Below are 13,028 nucleotides of genomic sequence, written 5' to 3'. Positions count from 1 at the left end.
ACTAGTAGTTTGACACGTATTAACCCACAGGTTCCCTATTATAAAGTTGCCTCCTCTTCACACTTAAATCCAACTGCTGCAATTAACAGACCCGATTCTTAAGTGGTGGGTTACACCTTGAATAAAATGGAGGTCTATTGAGATGCACAGGTTCTATTCCCATGCAGTGGTAGAAGAACAAAGTCATACAGTCACCACAGTGACTCTTTTCAAAGCACATCAACAGTCCACAGTCTCACATACATTCTCACCCGTGTGTTATCACACACAAAAGAATCCCACAGTCAGCATCCGCCACCTCACAGCGCACAGCTGCATACTCTGTATCTGTCTTTTCACTCAATATCCATTTCCTTCTCCTGCTATTCACACTACCTTTTCAGCAGACAGATAGAGTGTTTACATTCACAGTCTTATAAAGATATGATTACTGTGCACTGCACATGAACCTTGAATGTGTCTTCATGAGACATTGTATTGTAAATATGATGTTATGTACGTCTAAAGTTGAAACTGAAATTGTGGACTAATGGCCATAAAAGAGAAAGAACTATATACAGTATAGTTCAAGCAAAGCATAAAATTATACTGTAGGTGTGAGTTTGTTCTTTGGTTCATTTCGATTGATACTTCGAACGATTAAACGGCACATAATGCTTTCTGTAACATTTCAGTTTATAATAGAAACAACATTTTAATTGGAAAACTAGCCAATAATTATTTCATTACAATTAATTAATTAACTCATTCTTAAAATGTAATGACAGAGTTATGGATTCTTGGAACCAGAAGTGACACAAGAGGATGGACCTAAGTACAATCGAACGCTGAATAAGACATTTTTAGGCAACCAAAATATTACAATGAACCTTTATGGACTGAAAACACACTTTGAAAAGGTTAAAGTTCTAAGACAAAAACACGGACAACTCCCAGACCACACAACGCCGTGGTAGAGAACTGTCAAATCCCAAGGTAGCCACGCCCTAAAGCATACCCTGTTTTATCGTCTATTTGACTCTAAATAGGACCATAATTTACTAAATGAACACCATGTTTACAATGTTTACTGAGGTAATAAATCAAATGAGAAGTAGGTCCATTTTCCCAGAGACTAATATACAATCAGACTTCTTTTTTTGCAACCAGAGGAGTTGCCTCTTGATCGCTAGTGGAAAGAATGCAAGTTTAAGGCACTTTTGCATTGGCTTCACTTTTCAGAACCAGAGGTGCCTGACACAAACTTTCAGAGAGCCTTAAGCTTATCAGGTTCTTATAGCTAAAGTATAAGCTAACAATTGTCCTACTTACATGTCCAGAAGAAACACAGCATCCCATTGGAGAAACTTTTCTGGCCACCTGTTGACTGTAATTCAATATTCACTGGCATTTAAGTCCTGGATTGGTCCACAAACTGCTGAAAGAAAGAAAAGATGAAATATCAGAAAGATAAATAAAAGTAAAACATATGAGGCATACAAGTCACATGAATAAAATAATCATTAAAGTAAGGTTAAACAATTGATTAAATGCAAGCGCATACAAGTAGCTTTAAGGAATCGTGCAACTGATTTAATGTGTGTACGTTTTCAGGCAGGTTGTTCAAAATCTAGGTCTCACATGGTTCTAAGCAGACTGTGAAAAAGCCAATGGGAAAATGCAGCAAAACCTCTGGTAATATGGGATAAAATGTCTCTGATACAATGATAGAGTTGAGGATAATTCAGTTCTGAAAATGACCAAAAAAAGTATACTGTTATGCAAGTCGTAGACATAATTTGAGCTAGAGAAGAACAAACTAAAGCATGGATGACTGTTTTGTGATTACTTATGGATTTAAATGTTTCTCTTTGCATGGGGAAATAGTCCTCTGTCAAAAGTTAATAGTTTGAACAGCTCTCCTTAACCTGTTCCTGAAAATGAAAATTAGTGTGAAATTAGTGGCTTTACATTGGGAGACAGTGTGTCATCTCCATGGTGAAGCAATTTAATTGAAGTAGTTGGCCAAAAAAAGATTATTTCAGAATTGGTGTAATTAACTTTTGACACTTAATGGGAATGGCTAGACAGGTAGTGTTAGAATTCTGTACACCTAGATATTATTGTGTGTCATCAGCATAATGTGACATTTTTTTGTTTGCTTTTCACATGTCCAAGTAGAAACATCCATGAATACTGTAAATGTAAAAAAAAAAAAACTGGATTGAAAACCCAGAATCTCAATTCTACTGAGGATAAAGATGAAGGGTGGATATTGTTAGGTAGGTAAGAGGTAGGAGAATAACCAGGTAAAAACTTTCTGAGACCAACTGCATGTTTAAAAAAATATATCAAACCAATGGAAAGAGTGCTAAAGATAATATATATCATACAGGCTTCTGAATATTTTGTAATATGGATGGGACAGGTAGACTTGGTACAAGCCAGTCTCCTCCAACAACATGAGAGAAATGACTTAAAAAACAGCTCATCACAGCCATATCATTAACAGTGGCAGTTTGGCTCCTGTCAAGAGGCTACTTTTTGTTCAAGAATATTAAACACTTAAAACACTTGAAAGTACTCATCAAGGGAGGCTTCATTACAGTGACTAAAAGGGAGGTTAACAAGTAAGTCAATAATATTGAAAAGCACCCTAGAGTTAGGATGGATCTTCAAAATGAGGTCAGATTAATAAGCCGCTTTTGCTTCCTTAACTGCTTCCTGATATTTCAACATTAAGTCCTTCACACAGTAATATTGTTGGACACTTGCCGTTTATCAGCCTCCCATTAACTTTTATCTATTCTACATTTATTCTTCATAGCCTGGGTATCATCTATCCAAGACCCGGGGTATTTATCTTGATATGTTGTAAAATAATGTTAAGCTGTAAATACTACTAATTGTAAATCGGATTGCGTAGGAATACACAAATACAGGTGTTTGTTCCCATGCTCTGGTGACAACACATAATACACATTACACAAAATCACACAGCATGTTAACATAATGAGAGGACCTCACATGCAATGCAAAAGAATCGTGCAATAATCTCTATGGTCAGTGGACTGTATTGCACTACTAAATAGATTTAAATGTGCTTTTAGTGGTGTTGAATATAGTTTTTCATTGTTGTGTAGTTGGTATACAGTAGTTATGAGATGCATGGAATAGCATTAGTTGGTGTTGATTTGTTTAGTTGAAGAATGAGGCCACCAAACCTGTACCTCTTGTCAAGCTGCAGTTAATTATGCATTGGATATACTTCTGTCGGGTTTGAACAAGGCCACCAAAAAAGGCTTAAGTAAAAGAAATTATGAATTACGAAGCATCTCCCTGCCAGTGGTGGGTGTATGTTGAGTACTGCACAGCTGGACACACACACACGAGCACACACTCTTTCTGGCAGACATCCGCACCTTCACACACTTCACTGATGTTCCGCAATAAATATTTACGGACGCTTCCTGGCAGCCAGATAGTGTCCTGGAAGCCAGATGTAATTTACACATCTTTTTGATGCCGCCTCATTTTGCATTACATTGAAGTAGCGAGGGAGGGAAATAAGTGGTAGAGTCGGTTTAACTGTGTGTGTGGCTGTTGCGCTCAGCAAAGACCAAACTTTTTGGTGTGTAAACCACAAGGGGGCAAAATGTAATAAGTAGTGGGCCGTGAGCCAAAGAATAATCATGTTGCACACTGATCGCGCACAATTATGACAGGCCACTTACTGAAATTTGATTATAATCAAGATATTTACCTTGTACTCAAAATATCTTGTTGACTCAATCAACAGAATATGTTTACATTCAGAAGATTTACATAATTGGACTCCTCTGGGTTTGTTTTTTGCTTTCTTGTACAGATTTGGCTCATGCGGACCACTTTAGCGCACTTTGTGCACGTTTGTGTTGCTGTAGTCCAGGCACAGTTGCATTAGGTTGGGCCATTGAGCCACCTGAGGTCTGCTGCAGATGAACTGTCCAAGGCAACATATGGAGCCCCAAACAGACCTGGGGCGGATCAAGAGCCATCCAAAAGTTCATTAATAATCTATATTATCCATATCTCTCTCCCTTTATCCCTGCACCTGTTATCCTCCTCTCCTCAAATCCAACTTCCTCTCAGATTAATAGGCAAGGTGGCCATTAGTATCCAACTAAGGCTTTGATACCGATGGGGGATGCAGTTAATTTGGATAATATCACTGCCACATGTCGTCAACAACAGACTAACAGGAGGCAGGATTCAGAGAGTGGGCTGCTCCGCTCACTGCCTGCTGCCAGCTGTGAGGTCTGGATGAACCTTGAACAAAGAGTTGTCTCTCACTCCCTCGCTGTCTCTCTCTCCCTCTTAATGTTCTCTCTCCAGCATCTGTGTTACCTGGCACACGCACACATGCCATAAATAATACCTGCACCAAAATATACGCTGGCCCAAAATGAAAGGCTTTAATGAAGCTTAAGGGCAAGGGATGCCACCGAAGGGCATGAGCTGATATATCGGGTCATAGCTTTAATTGATGTTTATCGCACATTGCAGGTGCTTCCAAAATTAACTTAAAAGGCAATTGGGCACGGAACAGGCGCTCTCACCAGTTCGTCTGTTGAATTACAGTAAGGCTGTAGAGGCACAGGTGGCAAAACTTCAAATGGCAGAGCCGGGGGCAGGCAGACAGCACCCGGCAAATTGCAGACATTGTCATGTTCGGTGTCACAGCGTGGCTGACAGGGCCCGTGGAGCTCGCCGGTGTTGGCAGCAACAAGAGCGTGCGTGTGTGTGATACTATAGTTCCGGATTAATGAGAGATAAGACCAAGCCAGAGAGCGTTGTCATTGTAACACATGATTCATCAAATGCCACATGAAACTACTGTAGGATCTCAGCAGGCTTGTAGCGGACATATTACATGGAATTTTGTGCACGTTACATATTTTGGTGGAAACTGTTATTTACAAAATGCGGTAAAATACCGTTAAGAATGACAGTATTGGTCTTCCGCGTATTTTGGCTTGATGCAGCATGCTCGGCAGCAGCAGCAGTATGTGGTGGACAGCGAGGCAAGACCAAGACAGCATCATCCAGTGCTAATGAGAGACAGTCCTCCCATGAGGCTAGCAGAGATGTAGCAAGGTTCAGAGAGTTGAACGCGGAGCCCACGGGGGGTTCATCCAATTACCAAACAAACTTGTTATGGTGTATTCAATTAATTTCTTACAGATTCTCGATTAACGCTTTTAGAGTCTGTAGAAACCTGAGAAAATTTTGGAAGTTTCACTTGTCATTTAAAAGTAGCTGTAACATGTTTGCTGAATGGGGGAGAAAGAAGGTTCTTTTGGTGTTAATTATTAATATGCTGTTCCAAATGACAGTTTTCCCTTCGACGAGTGTGGCGTTGTTTTGTATTGCTGTAAGCCTCTGTAGAGGATAGAAGATGAGTGTCTGTTTACCTGTTAGTACACACTTAACACCAGTGTCTTTGTACCACAGTAATGCAGAGATAAAAGCGTAATGCCATTTCACTGGTGTAGTTGAGTTCTAATCCCTCAATTACCGTTGTGTATTTTTCCATCCACACATTTCGCGGCATATACAAAATCCAATATAGGAGATTTTCACAAGTCAAGTGTGCTGCTCAAGGAATTAGATTAGTTTTTGAACCCGTGACAAATGCCTTAGTTGTACCTGTCAAAAGTGAAGGCTCCCTGTTGGCCCTTATCAAATTCAGCAAATTCATTTTCTCTCCAGGTATGGGAGTCATGCCGGTGGAGGTTATTATTCTGTTTGTTTGTCAGCTTGTGATTTTCTGCTACCGGTGAGGAGTGGCTGCTTTGCATCCAGTGCCTGTTGTCTGCTGCCACCTGTTCCTTCATTACCTGGCCACATATTACTCTTTCTTTATGCGGATAGGAAACTCTTGATCCGTGAGGGGGGGAATCACACTCTGAAATCTGTCTTTTCTGATTAGGCCTTGGATCTAGTCAGAATACCTTCGCTTGAGATGTGAGGATATGAAATTCACCTGTTCAGGGGTGAGGATGAGAGAGATTTTTTATTATTATTATTTTAGTGGTGAATATTTTGGCTTTTATGCTATGAAAGTCAGACATGCTAGGCTCTGACATGAGTGACACTGCTGACAACACCCGCAGAGGCTGTTGTTGTGCTTTAATGCTGCTGCCAAATCTGTTCAGTGTAGACAGTGCAGACTGGGTCTCCTCCCGTGCTGTCGTCTACGAGCAGAGCTCTCTGCTGGGAGAAGTCAGACTGGGCCAGACTCGCCTCATCTCGAGTCACGGTGCAGCGAGTACAGGCAGCCTCGGGCTTTCACAGTCCCGATGCTCACAATGCATTCTTCATGAGGTATTAAATGAATGTAAGAATACGCAGACACACAAAGCAGAAAATGAATGTGATCTAAATGCCAGACCCCCATGCTGTGGGAAGGCTTAAGCAACAACGCTGGAGGAGGATGTTTGCTCAGTGCCAGCCTCATTAAATCCCAAAAGCCCAGTCCCTTCAACTGGCCCGCAAAGTTGAGAAAGAATTGAAAAAGGTCAGGAGGTGGGATGAAATGAAATTAGAAAGGGGAAAAAACTGTGCCGTTAACGCCGCCACGTCGGAGTATTGATTTAGCTAATTGAAATGGCATCGAGGGAGAAACACCAGATGGGTCTCCTCTGGCCTGAGGTGGGGTGCTGGCTGGCTCTGATAGGATCCCATCTGAGACGCACTGTCCCTGGGGTCCATGCTGATGCCTTCCTTCATTCCCCAGCCTCTTTCTCACGGTTATCTCCGGCCAGCACATTCTCTCGGCTGTGTTAATAGAACGTGTGTAAGACACTTTCCACATGAGTTAGTCAATACTTGCAAAGCTTCTGAAAAAGAACTTGTTTGCTTTTTGCGTTTAGAAAATGCATATTTCCTTTTTATGAAGAAAAGATAAACAAAACCAGTAGCTGGAGGACGGAGACGACTGAAAAAAACAATACATTTTGGCAGGATAAATATATGACTAGATATTATGTAAGATTGGTTGCAACAGCCATGACTAACCAAACCACGGAGCACCAGATCACCCTGTCAAACTGCCCTCCCGATGGCATATCGCTTAGCTGTTCCTGTTTAAAATTTCATGAAGCGCTTACGAAAATAGGGCACACTTTTAGTATGAATTACTATGAAAGAGCATGAAGTTAGGCTACACAACAGTGAGACTGAGACTGTGTTTATTCAGCGGCCAAATACACACAGTCTTACTGTGCTGTTGCCATATTCAGCTTCACAGGGCAGAAGTTTGTTTCTATGATTTTCTGTTTGGATAGTTCTGCTTTAATAATGTGCCTCCTGTAGGAAGCACTCGAGCTTTGTCAATTTAAATTTCTTATGCTGAGAGTCACATTGACTTCTACAAAAAAAAAAAAACAGGTGCATCACTCACACCGGTCAGCCGCGTCTTTCTCTGTCACCGTGTCCCCTGCACTCGCATTTTCGCTTTCTACACCCAACGAAAATATGGAAATCTAAATCAAAGCCTGCATTTGTACTGACCCTGTCAGGATGAGACATTTTGTGAAAGATGAATCCAAGTTATGATTATGGAGTCCTTTTCTCCCCATGTCTTTGCTTTTATGATCTTACTAATCATATCCTGACTGCCCCCTGGCTGCCTGTGTCCTTCTGTCCTGGTGGTGCTCCGTGCTCTTTCCCAGCATGCATTGCCTGTAATTAAATAGGAGCCTGGTCCTCTTGACAGTGTCTGTGGCTGCTTTTCTCTGCCTGGCAGCCTCCTCATCCTCTCTCTCTCTCTCTCTCTCTCTGTATATATCTCTCTGTCTTTCACTCACACAGAGACACTCTCCTTGCCTGGATGTCACATGAGGAACTGACTCTGGTCTCTGTCTCTCAAATGATTTAATTGGATGCAAACTCAGGAGCACGGACATCAATACGGAACTATATCTGCCATAAGGCAGAGCCATTAGTCAATACTTCGCCCTCCACATGCCGAAGGCTTTTGTCAGACCTAATTACCTAGTACTGCATTCAGTGGAGCTTCGCCACTGGGGGACTGGGACTCCTGTGGGATCTGGTTAGGATCACAGTTCATTGCTAGTGTATACAGTGGAGTTGGAAAGTTCACAAAAGCAAATATCACTCACTATTCTCTTCCATTTAACGCTGACAGCTAAATGACTGCAGCCATGAGAGGTGCACATTCACTGCCACTAGCTGCCTTGGCTTAGAATTGTTAGGTCTTGAAGGCTTGAATGGTGCGTACACTGGACATCACGATGACAGAAAGAATGACATGCTCACCACTGCTTCTCCTTCGTGGTGATGTAGAGCGCTCACATCACATTTTAAAAGGAACAGTGTGTAACATTTAGGGGGATCTATTAGCAGAAATTGAATATATTATAACTATGTTTTCATTAGTGTATAATCACCTGAAACTAAAAATCGCTGTGTTTTTGTTAAGTTAGAATGAGCCCTTCATATCTACAAACAACCTGTTCTCCGATGCTGTGGGGCAATGACCAAGCGGCGGTATTTGATGAGTTGGGAGTGAGAATCTGTGTCTACATAGAGAGCCGGGTCTTCTTCAACGAGTCTGCGATGTTTCTACAGTAGCCCAAAACACACAAACCAAACACTGGCTCTAGAGAGAGCCTTTTGCGTTTTTACGTTACCTGAAGGCCACCGTAGTTCTCCGACACGCTTGTGAAACTGCGGTAATGTGAGCCTCAGAGTGCAAAACCTTGGTACCGCCAGCCAGCCGCCGTCTGACTTCCATTGCTCCTAAAGTAGTGTTATTATGGTAAGGATGGCCTCTGAGTGAGGCGAATGGTGTCACCACGGTTTTGCACTCGGCGGCTCAGGTTACCACAGTCTTGGAAAGCGAGGAGTGGTCAAAGGGTTACACCACTAGATGCCGCCAAATCCAACACGGTGCACCTTTAATAAAAAAAGGTTGATGCACTGATACAGATCAGCTCTACAACTTTTTTTATTATGGAGCCAGCATTTTGTTGTAGGTCATTTCCCGAGGGAAACACACACTTTGTGAGAAAGCTATTTTCAACCACACAACAAAAGATGCAAAAGTAATGCACGTACTGCAACCTTGTTTCTAAATGGCCTATATTTAGGTTATGGTCAGACTGATAGTGTTCAGTTAAAGTATCACATAATTAAGAGCAATAGACTTGTGAGGCATATGTAACAATGCCAGTCAGTGACATCAGTATTGATAACATCAGTATTTTCACTATAAGCTCGCCTTTAGCTTTAGGAAATTCATATGAGCTTTCCAAACGACTGCAGTTACAGAATGTTACTGCCTCGTTGTCCTCTTTCAGTTTTTCCCAGTGAATAACAATTTATGCAGTCGAGGGATGTTCACAGACAGTTGTGGCTAACAAACACAAGCTCATTAGCTGGTTGGCCAGCTGAAGTGGCAGGTGCAATCTGCAAAACACTGCTGATTGAAAGTAACCATGGTAGTTTCAAAAGTCTGTATCATTAGTTGTCCTACTTTGTTGAAACTTTGACAGCACAATCAACTTATTTTAGCTATATCCAGATTGCTTGTTTTGTTTATCTGGTGTTGTTAATCTCCATGCAGCCATTGGAAAACATGGTAATACACTGCAAAGTTTCCATTAAACAATTTTTATGAAGACATTGAAATTTAAAAAAAACTTATCTGCAAAACTTATAAGCAAATTCAGTTTCACTAACCTTGTAAATATCCGTGCCCCTCTAGGGTGCCTCGTCCAGTCTGGTGGTCAAATTCGCAGACACCGATAAGGAGAGGACCCTGCGCCGGATGCACCAGATGGCGGGCCAGCTTGGCATCTTCAGTCCCATGACCATCCAGTTTGGGGCCTATGGCGCCTACTCTCATGCTGTAAGTCTCAGCCCGGCGGGGGAGGAGACGGTGAGCTTTAAAAAAAGAAAAAAAGAAAAATGAAAACTGTTGTGATTTGAGGTTTGAATTCACCCTTTCTCCCACTAGGCATGTGACACTCACGCCGAACAACTCCTTAAGTGATTCACACTGCTAAATGGCTGTTTGAGTACACGTATACAGAGGCTTTACGGAAAATGCTGCACTGCTTCTTTTTTGCATTGTGTCTTTTTTATCCCTTCATTTGTCCAGGGAAGCTCCTTATCATGTATGCTCAGCACTGCACTGTGTTACTTTCATACAGTTGTGAGCGTCCATTTCATATTCACTTTTCCATTTCCTACATTTCCTGACTTGGCCTGTGAATTTAAACTGCCAACCCGAGCTTTAACGTTTCATCTACTTACACATTTTACGCCTTAACACTCAAACAGAGGGGCATTTCATTACCAAGAACCCAAACCCGCTCACCCACTACCCCTTACCCTGCCAGCCCACCCCCACCCCCCATTTCATATTCACACATGAAAGTCACAGCCTGAGTTAGGAGTCTGTGAGATTTTGCACTCACCCAGTAGCTAACAACTCACCCTGACAGGTGAGAATCGTCCACTCACGCACAATCTCCCCTCTAACTCGGTGGAGTTCTACATATATAGTACATATAGATATACATAGTCTCCAGCTTGCTAAACTCATCTCCTCACATAGCCTTTATCTTGTGTCGGTATAATGAGCACAAGGGCCAGAGCGGTGTTACACTAGCTGGGAAGCAACGCTGCAGGGCAACACAGAACCACTCTGTTCAAGAACAAGGCACGGGCCAAGCAAACAGAGATGTGAGAGTAAACACGCTCTGGTCCTGCGGCTATTTCACCCTCCTTTCCTTTTTCTGTCCTTTCCCTCCATCCCTCCCGCCACTCGCCTCTCTCCCCACTGCTCTTTAATCCTACAGCAGATGATGCAACAGCAAGCAGCCCTGATGGCGGCAACACAAGGGTCCTACCTGAACCCCATGGCGGCCATCGCTGCCGCGCAAATGCAGCAAATGGCAGCTTTCAATGTCAACGGCCTGGTGGCTACTCCCATGACACCGTCCTCAGGTATACACTAATAAGCACACGCCAACTGACTCGGGTGCAAGAGCAGAGGAAGCACACACATGCAGGGTTTCTCTCTCCATTTCTCACTGCTGCCCTGGAACATTTTCATCATTAGCAAGAATTATAGAAGCAGTAGTAATGTATTCATTCAAGGCCTTTCTGCTTTTGCCCTTGTTACATTTTTTAAGATGTAGGCTCCATTCTCTAGGGCCGGAGCAGACATCGCCAGTGTTGAATTAAAGGAGGCAGAGACTTATATTGAATGGGGCATGATGGGAGAAGATGTACAGCATTCCTTGACACTCATTGGCAGCCACATTACAGTGTGTCTCTCTCCTCCTCCTCTCTCTCATTATCCCTCTCTCGCTCTCTGTCTGTCTGTCGCTCTCTCCCTCAGTGTGCCTCTGTGACAGTGTGTGTTTTCCGGGAACACAGCCAATCCGATGACTTTGGATGCAGAGTCCTTGGCTTATACAATATAAGAGCAAAGATTTGTGCGAGATAATCCCGGACCCCGGTCTGAACTATCTTTTTGGCCCTTGTCACGAGGAGCTTTGATGGCTCGACACTAAGTAGGCAGGCCCGCCTGAAGGCAGGGTCATTGCAAATGTATTAAATAAAGTGGCTTGACGCTGTACCTGGCATTTGTAATCCACGAGGCCTACATATACACCGGGTAATGCCTATCAAACATAATCCTACACGACTTAAATGCCCTTCACCTGGATTAGAAAAATAATAAAAATCCATCAGCACAAAAGGGCACTGACAAGGTGATGGACTTGGAATATCACCACAAGGAGGAAAAGGCAGTTAGAAGAAGGTCTCTACATCCAACATACTGTACATTAGGTATCTCTTCTTGTGAGACAAGTTTGTACCACTACTTTTTGTACCTTCAAAAGTGCAGTTATGTACCCCAAGTGACATAAATATACCTTTTAAACAAGGCTAATATAATGGGAACATGTTCAGAAAATCAGCTACCTTCATTATGTTCTATTACAGTGGTGGATGAGTGCCTTTTCCCACGCGTCACACTCGCACCTTAAATCAGTGTGCTACCTTTAGTACCTGTACCTTTAGTCCAGGCTGAATTGGTACCAATTTCTACCAAACTACACTACACTTTCATGGTGGGTCAAAAGGTATGAATTTGTTCTCATGAGGGCCAATCATGTGCCTGTTATACACTAGTACATTGTGAAAAAAATATACTCCTCTCGTAGCATGTGAATCCCTGCAGTTCCCGTAATGACTCTGTATCTATTTGCAGGCACCAGCACACCCCCTGGCATCTCTGCCACAGCCGTGCCCAGCATAGCCACCACTATCGGGGTCAACGGATTCAGCGCCCTCCCGCCTCAAAGCAACGGACAGCCCAACTCCGAGCCCATCTACACCAATGGTATTCACCCTTACCCAGGTGAGCCAATCAAGGTCTACATAAAAGAAACATGATACATTTGTAGTATCTAGAGCTCTGACCCTGTCACCTACGATTAGCTTGCTTGTACTGATGGCGTTGGTATGTGATTTATTCTAGTGTTGCACTTGATCTGAATAACAACATCACCTAATTGCCACGATGCAAGTTCAACATGTCAGCGTTGACAAATTGAATTATATCGCATGGTACTGTTTAAAAATTGACAAGTCCTTTTTTTTTTTTTTATTACTTCACACTCTCATTAAGTCTTTTTTTTCTGATTTGAACTGAAGCGTTTCAGGCTTGAGGGTCAATCAACAGTGTCTTTGGCAGATTTCTGAGCAGCCAGCGCTAGTATCATGATGAATCCATCAGTTCATCCATCAGTCCATTACGGTTAATTTGATGCGTCTCAGCCCGTCCTCGGCTTCTCACTGTTGTGTGGGAATGATTCCTGAAGAATTGACAGACACACACTCCCCCGTTTCTGCATTATGCAGAGGCAGCTGCAACTGTAATGAACTACAAAGTGGTTTGTTTGGCATGTTGTTAATATTTGATGCAAACATCTGGGGCGAACAGGCATTTTGAAGAACTGAGA

At 42.6% G+C, this 13,028-nt stretch overlaps 1 protein-coding gene across 22 annotated transcripts in view; it reads left to right on the top strand.

Annotated features, from left to right (window-relative positions):
- si:dkey-205h23.2 (CUGBP Elav-like family member 4) overlaps positions 1 to 13,028 on the top strand; it is a 163,099-nt gene that overhangs the window by 124,697 nt on the left and 25,374 nt on the right. For 7 of the 22 annotated variants that reach the window (XR_005209784.1, XM_037791436.1, XM_037791588.1 and 4 more), the window contains 4 exons: positions 9,611 to 9,625; positions 9,752 to 9,925; positions 10,851 to 10,998; positions 12,275 to 12,424. Coding sequence is in view for 21 of the 22 variants with exons in the window: in XM_037791436.1 (XP_037647364.1) it covers positions 9,611 to 9,625; positions 9,752 to 9,925; positions 10,851 to 10,998; positions 12,275 to 12,424 (487 nt within the window). In the remaining variant the exon portion in view is untranslated. The remainder of the gene's footprint in view (positions 1 to 9,610; positions 9,626 to 9,751; positions 9,926 to 10,850; positions 10,999 to 12,274; positions 12,425 to 13,028) is intronic. The other 15 variants (XM_037791504.1, XM_037791514.1, XM_037791486.1 and 12 more) reach the window with 6 other exon arrangements.

This window comes from Sebastes umbrosus, chromosome 2, assembly GCF_015220745.1.
Source record: "Sebastes umbrosus isolate fSebUmb1 chromosome 2, fSebUmb1.pri, whole genome shotgun sequence".
NCBI classification, from domain to species: Eukaryota; Metazoa; Chordata; class Actinopteri; order Perciformes; family Sebastidae; genus Sebastes; species Sebastes umbrosus.
This window is presented reverse-complemented; position numbering and strand designations above follow the sequence as displayed.